Source organism: Histomonas meleagridis (genome assembly GCF_020186115.1).
Source record: "Histomonas meleagridis strain 2922-C6/04-10x chromosome Unknown contig_7, whole genome shotgun sequence".
Classification (NCBI taxonomy): Eukaryota; Parabasalia; order Tritrichomonadida; family Dientamoebidae; genus Histomonas; species Histomonas meleagridis.
In genome coordinates, this window is record NW_027150911.1 from 192,740 (window position 1) to 214,082 (window position 21,343).

The following is a 21,343-nucleotide window of genomic DNA, read 5'->3' on the forward strand; positions in this document are numbered from 1 at the left end:
GTTGGGGCCTGTAACATTTTTCAATGAGCACGACAGCAACCGTTTAATAACCTCCAAATATCAGCATGCTTTCCGGGTTGTTCCGAAAAGATCCAATAATAACAATTACTATCAATGGAAACAACGAACTTAAAGAAAAGTACGGTCATCTTCTCAAGGAAGATATCCCAATTTATGGCCAAAATGAGACAGTCACTGGAAAGCTCACTATTTCACCTCCAGGAAAATCTGTCCAACATAAAGGAATAAACCTTAGACTTTTTGGTGAATACAGAAACGAAAAAGGTGAGAGACTTTCAAGATTCTATGAGAGAAGTCAATTTTTAACACCAGAAGGAACACTTTCACAAGAAATCAACACAGATTTTAAGTTTGACCACTTATCATATCCAACTGGCTCATATTATGGTGTTGGTGTTTCAGCTGTTTATGGAATTGAAGTAATTATTGTTCATCGAATTTCTGACTTCGTTGTTCAGAAGCCTTTTGCTGTTATGATCTTTGCTCCAAGGCCAGAACCCGTTTCAATTCACAATGAAGTTGGTATTCGAAATGTATTGCATATTGAATTTGTATTTCCACAAAACCAATACGACATCAACGATTCCATTTCTGGTGCTGCTTTCTTTATTCTTGTCAAATTAAGGATAGTTTACATGTCAATTTCTGTTTATGTCAATGAAATTTTCGAAGATGCAAATACTTATATTAAAAAGAGAACAGTTCTCAACACATACGAAATAATGGATGGATCTCCAGTTAGAGGTGACAATATTCCAATACGTATATTCCTCGGAAATAGCCACCTTTGGTCATTCAAAGGATACAGAGACTCACCACTCAAAGTTGAGCAATATCTTCGTGTCCAATTGATTGATGAAAATGGAAAAAGATACTTCAAAAGAATGAAGGTCACATTTGATCGGTTTGCTGATGAGTAAACATCATTTACCTTAAACCATTTCATAGGTACTATTTACAGATGTTCTGATTAATTTTTGTTATTTGAGTTATTAAATAAGTATTTTTCCTTCAACGAAATCGTGAAGATTGTAATGCCGATAGAACTTTCAATATAACGATGCGAGTCTTTTATATGTAAAATGAGTTTTAAAATTTTAAAACCGTCAAAAATTGAATGCGATTGCACGTATCTCGAAAAATAGATTATCTTGAAAATAATGAATGACTTAAAAACACAAAATAACTAAAATTTAGATCATAATTTAAAATAATAATTGATTTAATGATAATTAATAAAGATATTTGAATTTAAAAATTATTAAAACCGTTTTGTTTCAATGAAATTATTTCTGTCATCTTATTTCAATGAAAACAGATTCCTTTTTAGTGATGAAAAAATCGAAATTTTTTTTTAAAAAACATTCGGTTCGCACTGGTTCAGCTAGCCAATGCCCATTTGGGAAACTATCTAATAACAACCAGCTCACCTCATGTTTTTGATATTTTCTTCAAACTGAAATAAACATGTTCTGATAAATTTTTTGATTTTTATCTATTCCCCATCATCACTTAAGTAAAAATCTGTTTTCAAATTAAAAAAAAAATATCCAGATCAAAATGGAAATTTCGAAATCAATTTTTTCAAAATATATATTTTTTATGTCCAACCTTATTGTATATTTTATAGATGGTAGTTCTTGAAATCTTCAGGATGATTTTTTTCATACAATTTTCTATGGATTTGGACTGCTGAATTTTTTTTATGCTTCATTCTTTTAGAGATGTTTCCCAAAAAAATAAATTGAATGATTTACAATGCAAATTGGTAAACTTTTTGTAATTTGAATATGCACGGTTTCTTAATTCAATATTTCAATGCATATAGAAATTTGTGTTATTCACATCATTTATTAATGTTCTTGGTCTAAAAATTCAAGAATGATATAATATTAATAATAGAAAAGACAAAAAAGAATCACCATTGATAGACGCCTCACTACTCTTTATATCGGTATTCCTGAATTATAATATTATAAATTGATCATTTTTGAATAAATAAAAATAAAACAGATAAAGATATCAACTAGAAACCTATAAATTCAAAGATACTATGCAATCGATATCTGATTCAACGATAGCTAAGAAAATTTAACAAGAACAATAATAAAATTAAATCAAATTCTGAAATAAAAAAAAATCAGAAGATATTTTTATTCACAAATATAAGAAATGAAAAGGCCTTTCTGAAATAATATTCTGTTTATGTCTATATTTTTATTAACATATATATTCCTTATTTTATCAGCAATTACATTCATTCATATCTTTTTCTTCATATTTTTCTTCTTCCTCAAGTTTCTGTAATGTTGTGTGAGCCTCAAATATATCTGTTGGTCGTTCAGCAATTTCTTTGGCAGCATATTGAAACAATTCTTGAATACCATGCCCTGAAAGAGCGCTAATTTCCATAAAAATTGCATTTATTGCTTTTGCAAATTTCTCACCTTCATCTGTTGTTATTTTTCTTTGTTGTTCTAAATCATTTTTATTCCCAACTAAAAAAAGAGACATTTTATCAACATCCTCAAAGCTTCTGAGGCTCTCATAGTAAAAGTGTGCATCTTTGAATGATATTGTATCATTAATAGCATAAACAATTATTGCTACTTGGGCTCCTCGATAAAACATTGGCACGACTGACCTAAATTTTTCATCGCCAGCTGTGTCCCAAATTTTTAAACTTATTGTTTTATTGTCGATTTCAATTTTCATTTTTGTGAAATTCGAAACTAAAGTCGGAGAAACATTTTCTTCATAACAACCATGTAAAGCCCTATTTATGATACTTGTTTTGCCAACGGAAGCTGAACCAATTAATATCACCTTTGAATCATTGGAATGGTCGCATTGAAACATTGCGCGGCAACAGTTGGCCAGTCCACTTTTTGATTGCCATATTCAATTTTTTCATAGAAAATTGTCAACAAAAAACTGTTTTCTGTATAATTCCAATGATTTACATCACTTCACTGACCCATCGTTTTTTGCACTGTACACGAATATGAAAATTTTATCTGCAAAACATGCATCATGTTTCAACATTCATATTATATAATATAATGTTTAATAAATTTTGTATTTATTTTTATGATAATTCAACAAAAAAACTGTAAATCTTTAAGTTTATGTAATATTTCTTTTCATAAAAGATTTTTTAAAGAACATTTCATTTCTTTATTGATATTTACATTTTTTTATCTAATAATAAGCGCCAAGAACTGACAGCACGGCGTTCTCTATCAAAATCGAACCAGTTTCGACGAACACGTCACCGTTTTCCAACACTATTTTCACTTCATTATCACCATCGACGAACTCAAACTTACAAAATATTGCGTTTCCTTCTTTTCTTAATTGCGTTGCACCTTGTTCCATTAATCTTAGTCCTATTTCATCTTCATCCGGCACATTTAATATTACGTCTGGCTTATACGAAGAAGGGATAATTCTTTCTCCTTCGAATTTCCCCGAGATCATTTTAATTCCTGCGACATCTTTAGTGTAATTACTTAGGACATTTCCATCCATCCAATAATGGATAAAATTACCTAAGTCTTGATACGCGGGATATTCTATTCTTTCTGTTAGCATGAATTCTTGCGTGGAATATATCTTCGGATTATATGGATTCGCTTTCATTTGCGTCAAAAACATTGTCATTTGTTCTCGATTACAATTAGATGAAAAGTTATCTAAACTAAATCGATCTAAAAAATAAAAACTAGGGTTTTTGATCTTTTGTAATTCAATGATTTGCCCAAATTCGCGTGTTGGATATGGCGCAAAGATAATTTTGGATTCTGATGAAACACGTGCATCAACATTTTGATATATCGAAACATTTATGTCATGATCAGTGGAATTCGGACTTTGAAATGCTTTAATGGCATCGACTAAGCGTTCATAGATAAACGAAAAGACTACAAACTCATATGTGATCGAACGCTCATAACGTAAATATAACATAAGAAGATAAAGAGAATCATCAAAAAACGATGGTATGATGACTTTCTTTCGCTCGGATAAGAACTTGCTGACTTCACTGGAAATGAGTTCAAGTGATTCTTGAACTCCGTTAGTTGGATAAGATGAGGGAAGAACACAAATGGCATCAATACGAATGTCTGTGATAACACGTGGCGCTGGGAAAAAATATGGTGTGGGCCATAATCCCGTCATTATGTACGCACCAAAACTAACAAGTTCAGGATCAACACCTTTGGTGAGAATCCAGTTGCTGTTGCCAATGCCAGTCCCATTAGGAACAGGTATAAAAGAGATATTACCAAATTGATAATGTTGATCAAAATGAAGTGGAATATAAGAATGATTAGTTGGCAATGGATCTCTTTTGTCATCCAGGAGGATTTGGAAATCAGTAAGAAAAGCTCGACCAATTCTGTAAACTGCTTCAGTACATAAAATGATTCCATTAAAATCAGGTAATGTTAAAAGTAAATCTGCAAGATACAAAGATCTAGGGTCACTTATTAGGACAATTTCTACTTCATCAATGTTGACATCTGCTAATTCATTTAAGAGCCATGGAACTTTCATTTTATAAGGATCTGGAACTTTTAATGATAAAACAAGAATTTTAGTTCCCATTAAAGCTATTTTTGCATATAGAGGAGAGTTGCATTCAACCACGAAGCAATTCTCCATTCCGTATCCTTTTTCTATCGTTATATTTTCAAATGTTTATTTATCACAAAGTCCAATAATGATTGAATTCTTTATTTTTCATTAAATAAAATTATCTTCTTTTCTATAAATTGTTTTTCTAATATTCTAGTTTTTAAATTAACAAGAACTATGTTTATAAAATAATATAGTAAAATTATTTAATATTTTGTTGTAATTATTGGAAAATTCTTCGTTTTGAATTATTAATAATTCAGTTCCCCTCAAATCCAACCTTCCAGATTCAATGTTTCTGTTGGAAGAATCTACAAAATCCACAGATGTATGGATTATTTGAAGATGAAATGAATTCATACGACTTTAATGAAGCACGAGGTATCAATGAGCTTTTTCCAAAAGGACAAGAACGAGAAAGACATAATTCTTTTAATCATTCATTTACACCTAAAGAAGTATTACCAATAAAACAAAGCCCACATAAAGAACCATCATGCAGAAAAATGAAATGGAGTGCAAATGAAGACATAATGTTAAAGAAAGCTGTTGAAATTCATGGTACAAAAAATTGGACAGCAGTTGCTTCACTTGTTTTAGGAAGGAACCCTAAACAATGTCGTGAACGGTGGACAACACAGATTGACCCAACGCTTCGAAAAAGCAATTGGACAGTACAAGAAGACAATCAATTACTTCTTCTTCAAAGAAGATTTGGAAATTATTGGACGAAGATATCAAAATTTCTTCCAGGCCGTTCATCCATATCGTGTAAAAATAGATACAATTGGCTTTCCAGTCATAAAGTCACAATTCCAAATTCACGACATGATTACATTCGATCACAACCAAACAGAAATTTTTTACCAATGCCATTGTTACCTCATAGTGAATCCTCATTTAATGGTTCAATGGACACAAGTAATTTGTCGAGTAATAGTGACTTTTCATTCGAATCTGGAAATAGCGATTTTTCGTTCGAATCGGAAAATGATGATTTGTGGGATATTACTTCGGATGAGCCTTTAATAGATGACGATGATAGATTATATTCCTGGACATAAATAATAGTAAAACTTTTTTAAAAAATTAGTATTATTAAAATCTGCGATTTCCACGTCCGCCACGATTGCCGCCGCGATTACCACCGCGTCCTCCACCACGGTTGCCTCCGCGATTCCCGCCACCTTTTTTGCCTCCACGGCCTCCTCCTCGTCGTGCATTTTGATCACTAAGGAAAAATGATTCTGGTCGAAGGCGATCAGCTGGTGCATAAATTTTGGAGCCTTCCTTAAGGGTATTTACAAATGAAGGATTAATTGGTTCCATGACAAATTGAACTTTATCAAGTGGTCCAAAAACATCTTTGATTTCACCAACTTTGTTTTTCTTAGCATCATATAAAAAAGTTTTTGTGAATGGAACTGCACGGTCTTTTGTTGAAAGTTGGAAAATTGCATTTCCTTCACAAAGACCTACAAAGGTTCCACATTCTGCTGTTTGTACATTACTTTCGTCGCGGTTTCCTCCACGGTTTCCTGAGTTATTCCGATTTCCTCCTCGATTTGATTGATTTGAACCACCACGGTTCCCTCTACCCCTCATTTTAAAACCCAGACAAACCTTCTCAAATTACCAATCGACCACTTCACAATAAACGGGTGCCATCTGAGAACGTTTATTGATAAACGAATCTTTATTCTTCAATTTCAGATAATGTAATCATATTTCCAATAATATAAAATTATTTTTTTATTGAAATCATAGCTAAAACAGCATTATTAAATTTTGACAATCAAATTTATTTATGATTTCAAATTTCAATCTTGACTTTATAAAATTAATTCTAATTTATAGAAAGACAACATTTTAAATCGATTGATATAGTAGTGTCTCTGTTAAAATATTAGTAAAATAATATATTTTAAGGAAAAAGATAAATTTATTTTTAGTTCTAATTCGTTCAAAACGCCACTTTTAATAGAATATTGGTCTATGAAATTTTGAAAGTGTGTGGCTGGTTATGCAAAAATGAAAGTAAGTCCACAACACAAAAACGCCATTTATGATATTAGTGGAAATGTCATTTACCCTTACTTATCGCCAGGTATTAACTTATACTCCAATAATGAATATTATCAAGTCCAGAGCTTTTTAGGAGCAGGTGCATTTGGGCAAGTGTATTCAGTCAAACAAAGAAGCACAGGTAAAGAATATGCTCTCAAGATTGGCCGCAATACTCCAGGACAGTCTGATCAGTTACACAACGAAATCAACATATACTTTACTCTGAATCAATTTTTAAATAACGATGAGCTTGAATCTTTTTGTCACATCATTGACAGCTTTCAAGACTCAAATTACATTGTGATGATATTAGAAAAAATTGATTGCAGCCTTCTTGACTTTCTAGATAAACGTGGTTTTGTTGGTTTAACTTTAAACTATGTCCAACTTATTCTCCGTGGGCTTCTCCGTGCTGTTCGTCTTCTCCATAATCTCGAATTAATCCATACAGATATTAAACCAGAGAATATCATGTTTCAAAAAGTCGATAACAGATCTCTTGTCAAGCTCATTGATTTTGGTGCTGTATGCAGGTCAGATTCTAACATTCCTATTTACACCCAAACACTTTTTTACAGGGCACCAGAAGTATTCCTACATCTTCCCAAAAACTACAAGATGGACATTTGGTCCATTGGTTGTGTACTTGCAGAGTGTTATCTTGGTCTACCTATTTTTGCTGGTGGTTCTTCCCTTGAAGTAATGCGACTCATTGAAGAACGCATTGGATTATTTCCGCAAGAAATGATTCGTATGTCTCCTCGCCGCGCCGAGTACTTCAATGGCAACAGAGTCAAACAGCCTGGCGAAGGGGAGAAAAGGGATAAACAATTTGATTATAAATTTCGAACGTTGAGGGAGAACGTTTATTTTCAAAAGTATCCAAATGAATGCCAAGAAGAGAAAGATGAATTCTTCGATCTTCTTAGGGGAATGTTGGCCATTGACCCTGAAGAAAGATTTACCATTGAGCAAATTGAGAATCATCCTTTCACAATTCGGCAGATGTGATCTTTTGTTTGTGTTTTTGTTTGTATAAAATAAAAATATAAAATGTGTTTTTAATATAACTATTCGCTGTGCTCGTTGTGTCTTTTGTTCTTTGGCTCAACTTTTGTCAACTCATGAAAAATCTGGTTGTCGCTTGAGTAATGAATTACATTGCTTCGTTTCCAGATTTATTTTTCATAATGTTTTCAATAATTTTGTAATCTTCTAATTGCTTACATTATTCATTGAATTACTTAGATCTTTAAATATATTCTTGTGTGCAAAAATATTTGAGCTTTAACGTGAATGCGAAATGTAACTTAAAATATGAAATATTTTTGTGAAATTAGTAATGATATTCTTTCTCTCATATGAATATAATGTGTGATAAAAAACAATGAACACATGATGTATTATTTATTTTATAAAGTATGTCTGCCGCTTTTGGGCAACATTGCGAAATGCATATTAAATCTATCTCTTGATCCGGACATAATTCTATAATTCACGTTATTACAAAACAGATTATTTTCGTTTATATCTTCTTCCTCTATTGAAATTTCCTTATTTTCTTCATCTTCTTCGTCGATTATCATAATTTCCTTATTTTCTTTATCCTCTTCTTCCGATTCTATTAAATTCATTACTTTTTCATTATTATTTTCTTCTTCGTTTTCATTTTCATTATCATTTTTATTCACATCGATAATTTCATCTTTACATTTCTTACATATCAAAGGTCTCTTTAAAGAAACGCAATTTTTACACACGTATAAACCACAAACGCAACATCCGAACATATTATTCTTCACAATATCACAACCACAAATATAACACTTATTAAAAACAGATTTGTCGATAAACTTTTGATGTATTGGATATATCATAGCTAACTTCGCGTTACCACTTGATCCTATAGCTATCAATGCTTTATTATTCGCGAAAATAGTTAACGATGTAATTGGACTATCAATTCCATCGATTATATTATTCATTTGTTTTAATGAATAATTTGTTATATCTAATTTCCATAATGTTACAGTACCATTTTCATGACCAGTAACATAAAAAGGAGTTTTATTCCATTTTATTGAGTCACAAGTATTTAATGAACAAATATTTGAAGTCGAACGTTCACTTGTAGCTATTAATCTTAAATCTAATCCATATATAAATATTTGATTTAATGTACAAGTAATTAAGAAATTTGTCGAATCATCAAATGATGCAAATATTATTTGTTCATTTGTTTCTAATTGATACATAGGTAATTTTGTAGAATAATCAAATAATATTATTAAATTCTTTGATATTATACATATTATTGCATGAAATGTTGAAATACATAAAAAATTTATATCGAAATAAAACGTATTAATATTTGTAATCAAACGAATTTCAGAATTAATACAAGAAAATAATGAAACTATTCCAAACTTAGAAGCTATAGCAAGTATAGTATTATCTTTAGATATACAAGAACAAGTTATAGCATCTAATGAAGATATAATTTTATTATGATATTCAATATAATTATCCCAAATTTTAATATTATACCCATTAATATAATGTTCAAATTCAGGTAATACTATTGGTAAATATTTATCAAATATTATTGTTCTAGAATTAGATATAAAATGATTAATATTAATTTGTAATGTTTTTGTGTTTTCTAAATTTAATTCATTTATTTCATTTAACTTAAATTTAGGATGTGGATTTATAAATAATTGAATCGGACATTGACCAAATTGATTTACTGCGTCAACTATAGCCTTATTTTCAATGATATTTTCTTTATCATTTGATGATATATCATAAGTTAAAGGTTGATATACATTAATTGCTTCAATTGCTGCTTGACCACGTTGTTTATAACCGAATATTAAATCAATCCAATCATTAATATGTTGAGCAGTATCTAAAGATTCCATCGTTTCTCTCATTTTCCAGATAAATATTATCGGATCTTTACCCCATTCAGGTAATATAACTGTATTTAAGTTAATTCCATCTGTTCTTTCACCTAAATCTAAGTTATTAATATTCTCAAACATTTGTGGTAAGACATAAAATTCTGGAATTAATTCTTTTACATCGGATTGATTTGATTCACTTGCGCTTTTCCATGTTTCACTAATACTTGAAAATTCACGATCTTTATGATCAAAACCATTATGTAAATGTAAATTAAATAATGTGAATGGTTCAACACGTAATAAATAATGAAAAACACTTGCTGGACTTGAATAATGTGTACCATAATGATAATGTGGTAAAGTTTCTTTATAAGCAATGATAAATCGTTCTTCTCGAACTTTAGTTTGTGCTCCCATAGGTTTAGATAAGTCTCTTAATATTAAAGGTTTAGAACCTAAAAACCCTCCTAATATCCATGGCATTATTGGATATTGTGAATAATCATTAAATGATCGACCTCCTTTAATGTTTAAATACATTAAATAATCAAATGTAGTTATTTTATAATTTATCCATAACTTTGTGATTAAATCAATTGATTCATTTAATATATTCATCTTTGATATTGAACTTTGTTGATAATAATTAATTAATGGTAATGATTTACTTTTAGATAATAATATTTTTCGATCATTTTCTTTCATAACAAATGTATAATGTAATCCATTAATTAAAAAGATATCAATTTCTGTGTTTTCATATACAAAACGTCGTGGTAATGCATAAAGAATATCAACAAATTTTATTATAATTATTGGATGATGTGCAAATAATTTCGGTTCTCCATAATGTCCATGTGGTACACCTTCAAATACTGCATAATGACAAAACATATCAGAAGTATCATTTAATATTAAATTATTTATATTATTTAATTCAGCATTTAATAATATATTAAATGAATCTTTAGTAAATGTACCAATACATGATAATACTTCTGGTGTAGATATCATTCCACAATTAAATAATCCAGATTTAACACCAAAATAAGTTTTTAATGTTTGTAATAATGATACATTTAAAAATGTTGGAAGTTTTAACTTAGAATAACAAAATGGTGCAGGATGTGATTCATTTAATTTATTATATTTAGTTGGATAATTCATAGAATGATATGATTGTGGTATAACAAAATTTCGACCTTTCTTCTCTATTAAAATTGATTTCTCATAACATAATGGTATCATTTTTTGTGGTACACATAAAGGATTAGGTGAAGGTATAATCATATGATCAACTTCATTAATATTAACATTATTTAAACTTAATAAATATTGTTTATAATATAATGAAGCTACAACATTTTCAATTTCTAAATTAGTAATATTAAATCGATATGAAAATTGATATAAAATTGCTTTCTTAATAATAAATATATCAATTTGTCGTTTGATTTTATATTCTTTAATATCATTAATTGTATAAAGTTGTGCTAAATCATTTCGAATTTCTTTTAAGTTTTTACTATTTTTCATTGCTTTTTGTTGATGTTTTTGTATGTAATTATTATAATAATTAATAATTTCTTGAGTAGAAAATGAATTCTCTAATTTAGAATATGAACTTGAAATTTGATTTTGTAATTTTTCGATTTTTGGATTTTCAATAATTTCTTTTTTGGATAAAAAATGATAAAACACATGTGAAAATGTTTTATCATTTAATAAATTATTAAAATATTTTAATAATAAACATTTTTTAATTATTTTAATTTGTATATTAATATTATTACAATGAATTAAACAAATTAATATGAAATCAGTAATTGATTTTGTTTGTCGTTTAATGATAGCATCGAATATTAATAATATTTTATTATCCCACCAACCTTCAGATACTCGATAAAGTAAAAACTTAACTAATTTTTCATATGAGACATCATTTAATTGTGGCATATTCAGTTTATTAGTTAATATACTTAAAACAATTTTTTGATGCATCGAAATAGCTACAATTGGATTTACATCAGAACCATTAACTAAAAATCGTTCGAATATTATTCCATAAGTAATATTACTTTCATTAGCTTTAATTATAAATATCTTCGCAATTAATGTAATAATAATATTAACAAGATTTGATTCTAAAATTTCATCAAAGTTTTCAGGGATTTCTGGTAATTTAGTATTAACTTTTTTAATTTCATCATATTTATAATAATTTATATATTGTTCAACATATGAATTAGTTTCTTCTATTAATGAATTATCTAAACAATTAATTTTCTCAATATTAAATTTGGTTTCTGTTTTAATAGGTACATTATAATTAAAAAATGATCTACTTCGAGATTTTGTTATATTTTCTTCATTTTTTGGTGACTCAAAAGGCATTGGTTTAATAGGTAATTGATCAAAACCTAATGAACATAAACGTTGAATACTTTTAATATATTCCAAAACAGAAATATTTGAATTTTCCATTAAACGTAATATTACTACTAATAAACTTGATGATATTAATTCATGAATAGAATGTGAAATTTCATGACGTATGAAATAAGGTAATAAATCTAAAATTAAATTTGTTAAAATTGGTCTTTGAATATCTAAATCAGCAAAATCTTCAAGTGTATCAGCTGATTTACATGTATATAATATTAATAAAGATTTCCAAAACTTTATATATTTAGAATAACTTATGAATAATTCAGTATATTTTTTAATTGATTCATAATCAAAATATTGTGAATCAATATTACAAAATTTACATGATAACTCAAATATATTTAAACCTAAATCATTCCGTAATAAAGAAATATAAAAAAGTGTATCTTCAAGTGTATTATATTGATGAAATATATCAAAATTATCTATGATTACATCAACTAAAAACTTTTGTTTTGTATAAATCGTTTCATCTTTTAATGAAGAAATTGTTTCTGATTCAATAAATGGTAAACTTGATGAAGCTAATAATAAATTTTTCATATATAATGGATTTTTTAATACAAAATTTAAGATAAATGTCGAAATATTATGTTCAAAACTATTTGGTAAATTAAATATTATATAAGAATCAAGTAAATAATGAAATAATTTATCCCATTTTTTATCCGATTCAAATAAATTATATAAAAAATCAAAATTATAATTAGAAATTATAGTATAATCACATATTAAATCATTAAAATAATCCCATTTCTTAATAGGAAATGTTTGAATTTCATGTGTAATAATTCTTTCGATTTCTTCTGTATAAAATTTCTTCTTTTCTAATAATATATATTTTAATGCCGGGAAAAAATAATTTTCATCAATTGCTTTTAAGTTTAATAAGTTAAAAGCCGACTGAATTAATAATGAAAATGATTTACTATCATTAACATTTAATAATTCTAAAAAGATATAATCTTTACCACCGAAATGTTCCAAATATTTTAATATACCATTATAAGGTACAAATAAAAATCCTTTTTTCATACGAATTTTAGTTGGATAAAATACACTTGGACCATTTTGATAAATTCTTTTAATATCATTCATTTGTAAAAAGTTTTTTGTAGTTTGAAATGAACCAGATAAATAATAAAAAGCATTTGTACTAATATCACTACCTAATATTACTCTCGAAAATGATTTACATCTATTTTCATAAACTTTTTCATCATCGAAATATACTTGTATTGATTGTTGTTGGAAAGTTTTATTATAAATAATTATCGTTATCATATGCCATTGTTTTAAATTATATTGAACTTCTGTACCAAATATATTAAAAGTTTTAGAATCAACAGATATTTCTCCAATTGTTGAACTTAATATTATAGTTTTCGATATAATTTTCATCATACAAATCCAAAATGTTGTACTTGTGCCTAATTTAAATGTAGCACTACATTGTTTAGAATTCATATGACATTGAAACACTGGAAAATGTGGATAATCAATATTAGTTAATTGATGAATTATTTCAGGATTATGTAATAATTCATTTGATTTATTATGATCAATATATGTCGGAGAATATTTTAAGATTTGTTCATATGTAGGTGTAAGATATTTAGTAGCAAATGCTCCAAAGATATAACGATCGAATTGTGTTTCGAAATTTACATCTTTAATATATGCACATAATGATGGAATTCGAAGTAATCCATATGTTTTAGAGTTTTGTGGTACACCTGTTGATAATTTCTTTAATTGTTCTTCATTTAATTTAGATAAAATCGAATTTTCATAGTTTTGTGATATAAATTCATCAATAGTTTCAAATGGTCCATCACTAACTATTGATGCTAAGAAATCTAAACTCGCATTAGTTTTTAATGAATAAAATAAAAAACGAATTCCATAATTATCAATGAATAATGATACAAATAAATACGAATTATTCGCTAAGTTTGTAAAGATTTCAAATACTTCATCATTAACTAATTTCTCTTTAAATGATTTTAATAATTCTTCAAAATATGATGAAATATCACAAAATTGTGCAATCTTCTCGATACATTTTGTTCCTACTTTATGTCCTTCATATGATAAAACCATAAAAGGTTTAAAGATTCCAATAGATAACTTATTTGAATTATCAAGTTTATCAACAAGAAATTCAGTAAGTTTTAATATGTTTTCATCTTTAAGAAAATTCTCATGAAATAATTTGAAATTTGTCTTCAAGATTAAATATGAAATCATTTCTCCAATATGTGAATCCCATTCATTTTCGAATACAAATGTTAAGATTAATGATGAATAAATTCCCGCACGTTTAATAAACGGTTTGAAAGAAAAATATTTGACATGCGGGGTGCCCCGAAGCTTTGACACTATATCAAGTGCAGAAATTAATAAATTCGAATTTAATTTGGTTAAACTACAAATTTCATTAAAAGAATTCCATATAGCTTTAGGATCTGATGTTTGTGAGTTTAAAAACATATAAAAACAATTAAAATCGGGTACTGCTGTAAAAAATAATTTCGAAACTTTAAGAAATTCATTTAAAAAATTTCCTGTATTCATCTTATATATGACAGAACCAACAAATTCTATCGAATTACCGGTGGTGGCTGAACATATTTGAAGGTTTTTAAAGGATTGTTTAACTGCTGGATAAAATGATGGAATCTTATCTGCACTTTTGAAATTATAATTACTTGCGGCTTGAATAAAGATTGGCCCGTAAATCTGACAAGTGTTTGGATTCTTGACAAAACAAGTTTCCCAAAGATTTACTATTGAATCATTTGAAAAGAATAAAGATGGCATGTTTGGAAATAAAAGACAAGAACGAGTAAAATAAGTACTTTTGTTTAGTAGGTTTACATCGTCATTTTTCATTATTTCAAAAATGAAATTGAATAAAATTTTGCAATTTTTTTGATCAGGAACAAATAAAATCAAAGCCTTATTAAGAAACAAAAATCCTTCGTCTATTATTTTTTGATCTTTTAGTTGATTTTGAAAAAATGGAATAAAAATCGTAATTAAGAATGTAACTTCGGATTTAATCTGTAATTTTTGAAGTTCCTCTTTATTTAAATCTTTAAAATGTTGGAGGAAATAATTAATTGCTTCACCTGGATAAGTATCATCTGACAAATCACGTACTAACTCATGAAATTGCTTTGCCTCTGGATCCCAATCTTTCTTAGTCAAAAGACGAAAAGCCGATGATCCAGAAACATTTACACTTCGTATGACTTTTCCAATCCAACTCATCTTCTTGCTAAACGAGGCCTATCAGAAATTTTTGAAAGTTCTTAAAAGTGCTATAGAAATCGGCGCGATTAAAAGAGCATCAGCCATTTGATAATTGAATTATCGATCGTGATTTGAAAGACATTCGAATAAACAATTCAATATTCTGTCAACTTTGTGGCACCCCAAAACATTTTTTTTCTCATTTATAAATTTTGTTGTTGTTGCACAAAACTCTCAAACTTTGCATTGCTTAAAAAGCATCAAACTCAATCTTTGTGATTCGGTTAAAAAATAATTTTTTTTATTTATAGAAGCGCGAGATTTTTATTAATTAATTTAAAGTATTATGTAGTTTTTCAATAGCTTTTTCTAATGTTTTACTTAAATTTTGTTGTTGAGGAATTTGCCCCAAAATAGTTTTAATTAATGTATGTAACTCCTTATGTTTACTTGCTTTAGCTAATATTTTAATCTTTAATTCTAATGGTGGAACAGTGCCATACGTTAATCTATTCACCATATAACTTGCGTTTTTATAATTTATACATGCGCAAGTTAATACAGTTCCAGCGAAAGGAACTTTATCCCATTTAGAGATAAACATTTCCAAGATTTCGTCTGGTAATATAATACCTTCTTTAGCCATTTTAGCAGTCGCTATATAAGCGGCTACTTGTAATGAAGGTTCTTTCGATTGTATTTTATTTTTTATTATATCTAAAGGTATAAACTTTGTTAAATTATTACCAATTAAACATCGGAATGCAGAAAGATTTAATTCGACATTATCTTCATGTAAACAATGAATACATTTCTTCATCACTTCGATTTCTTTCTCAGTGTTAACTCCATTTCGTGCAACGATTTCTAATGCAATTGATAATTGTTCAAATTGTTCACATTTCAAAATTGCTTCAGTCGCGAAATTGTTTTTACATGAAATGATTGTTAAATCCATATTAACATTTTCATCATTTGTTGGTAAATATTCAATTATCGAATTCATTAAATCGTTTGTTATTGTATTTGGTTTCATTTCTCTTAATTTATTTGTAACTTTTCCAATAACTTTAGTGTTCATAAATAATATTAAACATTTGATATATATTTCATTATTTTCATTCTTTTCATGAATTTTCTCTAATTTATCCCATAAGTCATCAATTCCTTCATTATTAAGTTTTGTTTCTTTATATCGATTATAAAATGAATTCAAATCATTTATATCTTCATTATTATTATTATTATTATTATTATTATTATTATTATTTTGTTCATTTTTATCTTCTTCTTCATTACTTTCATTATTTAACTTTTCGTCTTGTAAAGTAGTTTCACGAATATGTCTTTCTACAGCTTCTACATCTGCATCAGGAAAATATGTTTGTCGTGTTCGCCACATACCTAAAACTTGTGTAAAAGTTGGTCGTAACACTGGATCTCTAACCCAACAAGCCATGATCATATCGCGTAAAGCTATTGGCGTGTCGAATGGCAATGGAGGCCTCATATCCATATATAAAACTTGTTGTACAATTTGCATTGTATCCAAGTTTTCAAATGGTAATTTCTTTGTTAAAAGTTCCCATAATACTATAGCATAAGCATAGACATCAATTTCTTCATTATATTCTTTGCCGTCACACATTAATTCAGGCGCCATCCAATGTGGCGTACCTAAATTACGTGTTAACTTTTGAAGACTATTAGTTAATGTTCGTGAAAATCCAAAGTCACAAATTTTGGCATTTCCTTTGTCATCTAATAATATGTTCGCAGACTTTAAATCACGATGAATGATATGACGTCGATGAAGATATTCCATCCCTCGTGCAATATCATATGCCGCGATTGTAAGTTGCGTTTGATTTAATCGATGATTTTGATGAATGTCATGATATAATGTGCTCCAATCCAACCATTCAGTGACAATACTATATGGTATTGTGTCTGTAGCACCATAAAATTTAAGTACACATGGATGATGAACACTCGCAAGGATCGAAACTTCTCTTTGATATGATATTAATCCTCGTTCATCAAATTCTTGGACTTTAAATTCTTTGATGGCAACTCGGGTATTATTCGATTTTAAGTGGCCATAATATACATTAGAGGAAACGCCTGTGCCTTCGAATTTTTCTTTGATGAAATCAGAATGATTGAGATGCCATAATGAAAATTTTAACGGAATTGGCGTCTCGGAAAAGAAATTAGGGATAATGATCTTAGAGTTCGAGGCGCCAATGTTGTTGTTGATACTTTCGATCTTTTTAAGAAGAAGTGGATCATTAGATGGATCGCGTGTGAGTGAATGAAGTTGCCCTTGAAGTGTGGTTAATATGGAGGCAAGATCAGATACATGAGATTGAACCCATTTGGTATCGGTTGAATCAAAATAATTGGCTGAAAGTTTATCAAGAGACATGGCGTTTTCATGAAATTTGATAATGAGGTCACTGACAACAGTTGAAATTTTAGAAGAAGATTCATTTAAAATACTTTGCATCCAATTTTGAGCATTATTTGCATTGATTAAATTATTAAATTTCTGTACTATTTGAAGTATTTCGCGATATGCCTTCACTGCACTTTCTGAAGCAGGAGTATTACTAGCGCGTGCTTTAAAAGCAGCAGAAAAACTTCTAAATTGATATGACGCCATTCGTAAAACTTTTTGATGGATGGCCGCCTTTGAAACGGATGACTCAAATGTTGTGCAGACACTTGATAAATGGCTTGCCATTTCTCGGTACGTTGGCACCTTGACATTCATAGCAAAGGCTTTACTTTTTTGAATGCGTTAAATATAACCGTGGATAATTTAAAAAAAGTCAAAAACCGATGGCTTTTTCAAATTTTTCTAATGAAAAAATGAGCCTAACCGCTTCCTGCCATATCAATGTTGTATTCAGTCGTTTATTATCGTTTTTGTATGTGCTTTATTTCTTGTGGCACCATTTCAACATTTTTTTTGATGTCTTAAACAAAAACTATTTTCATAAACCAAAATGAATTTGTTTGTGATGATTCATTTTATGAATATATATAAAGCTTTATCAAAACCATTTTTAAATATAAAAGAACAAATTCAACATCTTCTCAAATATCCTCCTTCACTTCGCCTGCGTCCAACTATTTTAGTTTCATCATTTCATATGTATTAAATGCAACATCAATATTTACCATGTGCTTAACCTGAACACTATAAAAAGAAAAAACTTGGAACTAAAGTTGATATTATAGTATTGGAATCATTTTCATCTAAGTTTTTGGGTTATTTAATACAAAAATGGGGAAAATGATTATAAAAAACAACTTAAGGCGCATGGTAAAATGGACGTAAATACTGAAGATAACTTAAAATAACTTATCGAAGGAATGACTGATAAAGTAATCAGTGTACTTGAGTCTTTGCTTTAAAAGAAATAAATAAATATACCAAATTATTATTAGTAAAGGAAAAAGAAATATGAAACCAATATTTTAATTATTAAACAAAAAAACTAATAATAATTTAATTCTTTTTAACTAGAATTGTGGCTTTAATCAATATATAGCATTGTTATTGTTGCGATTTCATTTCAATACATGTATTAACAATTAGAGCTCTTATCATTATACAAAGGATTATTATGAGTAATATGGTTTAAAAGAAAATTAAAGTATTTTAAATGAAAAATTGTCAAGTATTAGCAGAAACAATAGCCTTGAAGGTAATGAAGAAAATAATAAAGATATGAAGAATCAAGTGTGAGAAAAACACTTCAATAAAATTGAAGTCAAATGAATGTTAAACACATCAAGAAGATAATTAAACAATCATTTTCAACAATTTGCTTTTGCACATTATCATGTTAAATTGATAAATATTAGATTTTGGGTTCTGATAAATGCTCTTTTTATTATCCATAAAGAGGAAATAGTTTTTAGTTACAAAACTTTCCTTTTCATTATAAAACATGGGATTAAACCTTACTAATGCATGTAAACAAGCTTTTTATAGGCATAAGAAAGGTGTTTTTCTAATCTTTATAATCACAATAATATTATGGATTCTACTGTATCTTGACTTTCTTCCAACATATGAAGAACAAAAATATGAACGATTTCTTTCTTTTTTATTTCCAATTTGGGTAATCTTATTTTTTATTGTATTTGCACATATAGAGTTTAAAATAAAAGGAAATTATACTGAAATGTACCCAGGGACTATAGATAACAAAAAAAACATAAAAGAAAATTAATAAATCATTTTTGAAGAGGTTTTCATTTTGAAGTTAGAAAATTACTCAGATATAATATAATTAAATTAAATCAAAAATTTAAGAAGAATTTACGAATTTAAAAATATCGAAATAATCGATTCGAATTCATAAAACTTTAGCAGCACTTCTTTTTCTCTTCATCAGGATTAGCATCCAACTTCATTGGTTGAGGCGTTACTTTCTTTGGAAAGTTTTTGGTTAATTCAGATAATGCAATCTGGAAAAGTTTCTCAACTCCAAACCCTGTTACTGCACTGGTTTCTGTATAAAGTGCATTGTATTTTTCGGCCATTTCCATCGCATAAGTTTCTTCAATTTGTCTATCTTCAATATCAACCTTATTTCCGCAAATTACAATCACAATTTTTTCTTCAGTATTTTCACGAAGTTCTGATACCCAGTAGTCCACAGATTTGAATGTATTTGATGAACTCACGTCATATACAACAATTGCGATCAGAGCACTACGATAATACATTGGAGCCAAGCCGCGGTAAAGTTCTTGACCAGCCGTATCCCATATGAGGAGCTGATATGCTTTATCATTGAAGGTTATATCCTTAGTTACAAATGCAGCACCAACTGTTGGAACTGACATTTCTGGTATAGAACCTGATACATACTTTGTTACAATGCTTGTCTTTCCGACACCACTATCACCAAGAAAAACAATTTTTATTGCTCCTTCAGTCATTTGAGGAATCGATGATTGAATAACCGTTTTTGGTTATCCAAAAAACTTTTTCAAAAAGTTGTAGTTGTAATGTTTGAAATCTGATTTGAATACTTTATTTTATTCAAATGAACCTTTAACTGATGCGGTTCATGATTAGAATGAAAGTGAATGAACATTTTACAACTATTTTTTGAATAAAATTAATGTGCAAAAAAAGAAGCTTAATTCAATGTAGTTATATAACTTTAATTTTTGTAAAAATATGTATTGTATAAATTTAGTACATTTTAGTAGTTATATAACATAAAGAAAAAAATTTAAACTTTTACAGTAAAGAAAATTATTTCAAAAAATCCAAATTATCTCTGCTTTATATCTCTTTATTTAGTTTAAAAGTCCTGTATTTCTATTCTGTATCTGTATCTTCAATTATAAGTTCATCATTGTCGTTGCGAAACTTTGGCATATCACCAGAAATCTTATCCCAGTTATCATGAAACCATTTGATTAAAACACACTTTCTTCTTTTTGCATCTCTGTCCAGTGGTATGTTCCTCTTTGCGGATAGGTACTTTGCCATTTCGCAAAGATAGTGCTGCTTTACCCCATGCCCAAAATGACATGATATATATCTCCATGCCTCTGATATCTTTGGATCGAACCCTTTCAGACGACGTCTAATTCTTTCTTTCTCTATAGAATTTGCACTGTTTGTTAATTCAATAATAGCTTTTTGAATAGCATAGTTTGGATATTGCTGATATAAAATTTGCTGAGGGGGAATATATCCTTCTCTTTGTTGTGGGATAAAGACTGGTATTTTATCGTTTAAAATAGGAATTTGTTCATTGCCATTGATTGAAGTAAGAAATTGGATTCCTTTTTCAAGTTGCATTTGAACCATTGCAGTTAATTGCGAGTTTGTGCTTGCTAGGTCAGTTATTCTTGATAGTTTTTGAGAAATTTGGTTCCGAAGTTGAAGAAATTCGCTCTGCTGCGGGTTCATCAATCAAAAAGTGGCTTGTGCTAAAATAACTTTTTGTGAAGTATATTTT

The 21,343-nt window shown here is 28.4% G+C and overlaps 7 protein-coding genes across 7 annotated transcripts; 2 read left to right on the plus strand and 5 right to left on the minus strand.

The window, feature by feature from the left end:
• Positions 1-65: 65 nt before the first annotated feature.
• Positions 66-941, plus strand: GO595_008749 (Vacuolar protein sorting-associated protein 26; the record flags this gene model as incomplete). Its single annotated transcript, XM_067922358.1, has 1 exon — positions 66-941. One exon carries the CDS (start codon positions 66-68, stop codon positions 939-941), a length of 876 nt encoding a protein of 291 aa, XP_067771110.1.
• A 2,281-nt stretch (positions 942-3,222) lies between these two features.
• On the minus strand, positions 3,223-4,581 carry GO595_008750 (uncharacterized protein; the record flags this gene model as incomplete). Its single annotated transcript, XM_067922359.1, has 1 exon — positions 3,223-4,581. One exon carries the CDS (start codon positions 4,579-4,581, stop codon positions 3,223-3,225), a length of 1,359 nt encoding a protein of 452 aa, XP_067771111.1.
• A 1,179-nt stretch (positions 4,582-5,760) lies between these two features.
• GO595_008751 (putative H/ACA ribonucleoprotein complex subunit 1-like protein 1) lies at positions 5,761-6,267 on the minus strand (the record flags this gene model as incomplete). The annotated part of the gene is made up of 1 exon (XM_067922360.1): positions 5,761-6,267. The coding sequence occupies one exon, from the start codon at positions 6,265-6,267 to the stop codon at positions 5,761-5,763; it is 507 nt and encodes a 168-aa protein (XP_067771112.1).
• Positions 6,268-6,693: 426 nt separating this feature from the next.
• GO595_008752 (CMGC family protein kinase) lies at positions 6,694-7,740 on the plus strand (the record flags this gene model as incomplete). The annotated part of the gene is made up of 1 exon (XM_067922361.1): positions 6,694-7,740. One exon carries the CDS (start codon positions 6,694-6,696, stop codon positions 7,738-7,740), a length of 1,047 nt encoding a protein of 348 aa, XP_067771113.1.
• Positions 7,741-15,675: 7,935 nt separating this feature from the next.
• On the minus strand, positions 15,676-18,120 carry GO595_008753 (TKL family protein kinase; the record flags this gene model as incomplete). Its single annotated transcript, XM_067922362.1, has 1 exon — positions 15,676-18,120. The coding sequence occupies one exon, from the start codon at positions 18,118-18,120 to the stop codon at positions 15,676-15,678; it is 2,445 nt and encodes an 814-aa protein (XP_067771114.1).
• Positions 18,121-19,727: 1,607 nt separating this feature from the next.
• Positions 19,728-20,306, minus strand: GO595_008754 (small GTP-binding protein; the record flags this gene model as incomplete). The annotated part of the gene is made up of 1 exon (XM_067922363.1): positions 19,728-20,306. The coding sequence occupies one exon, from the start codon at positions 20,304-20,306 to the stop codon at positions 19,728-19,730; it is 579 nt and encodes a 192-aa protein (XP_067771115.1).
• Positions 20,307-20,694: 388 nt separating this feature from the next.
• On the minus strand, positions 20,695-21,294 carry GO595_008755 (uncharacterized protein; the record flags this gene model as incomplete). The annotated part of the gene is made up of 1 exon (XM_067922364.1): positions 20,695-21,294. The coding sequence occupies one exon, from the start codon at positions 21,292-21,294 to the stop codon at positions 20,695-20,697; it is 600 nt and encodes a 199-aa protein (XP_067771116.1).
• Positions 21,295-21,343: the final 49 nt, after the last annotated feature.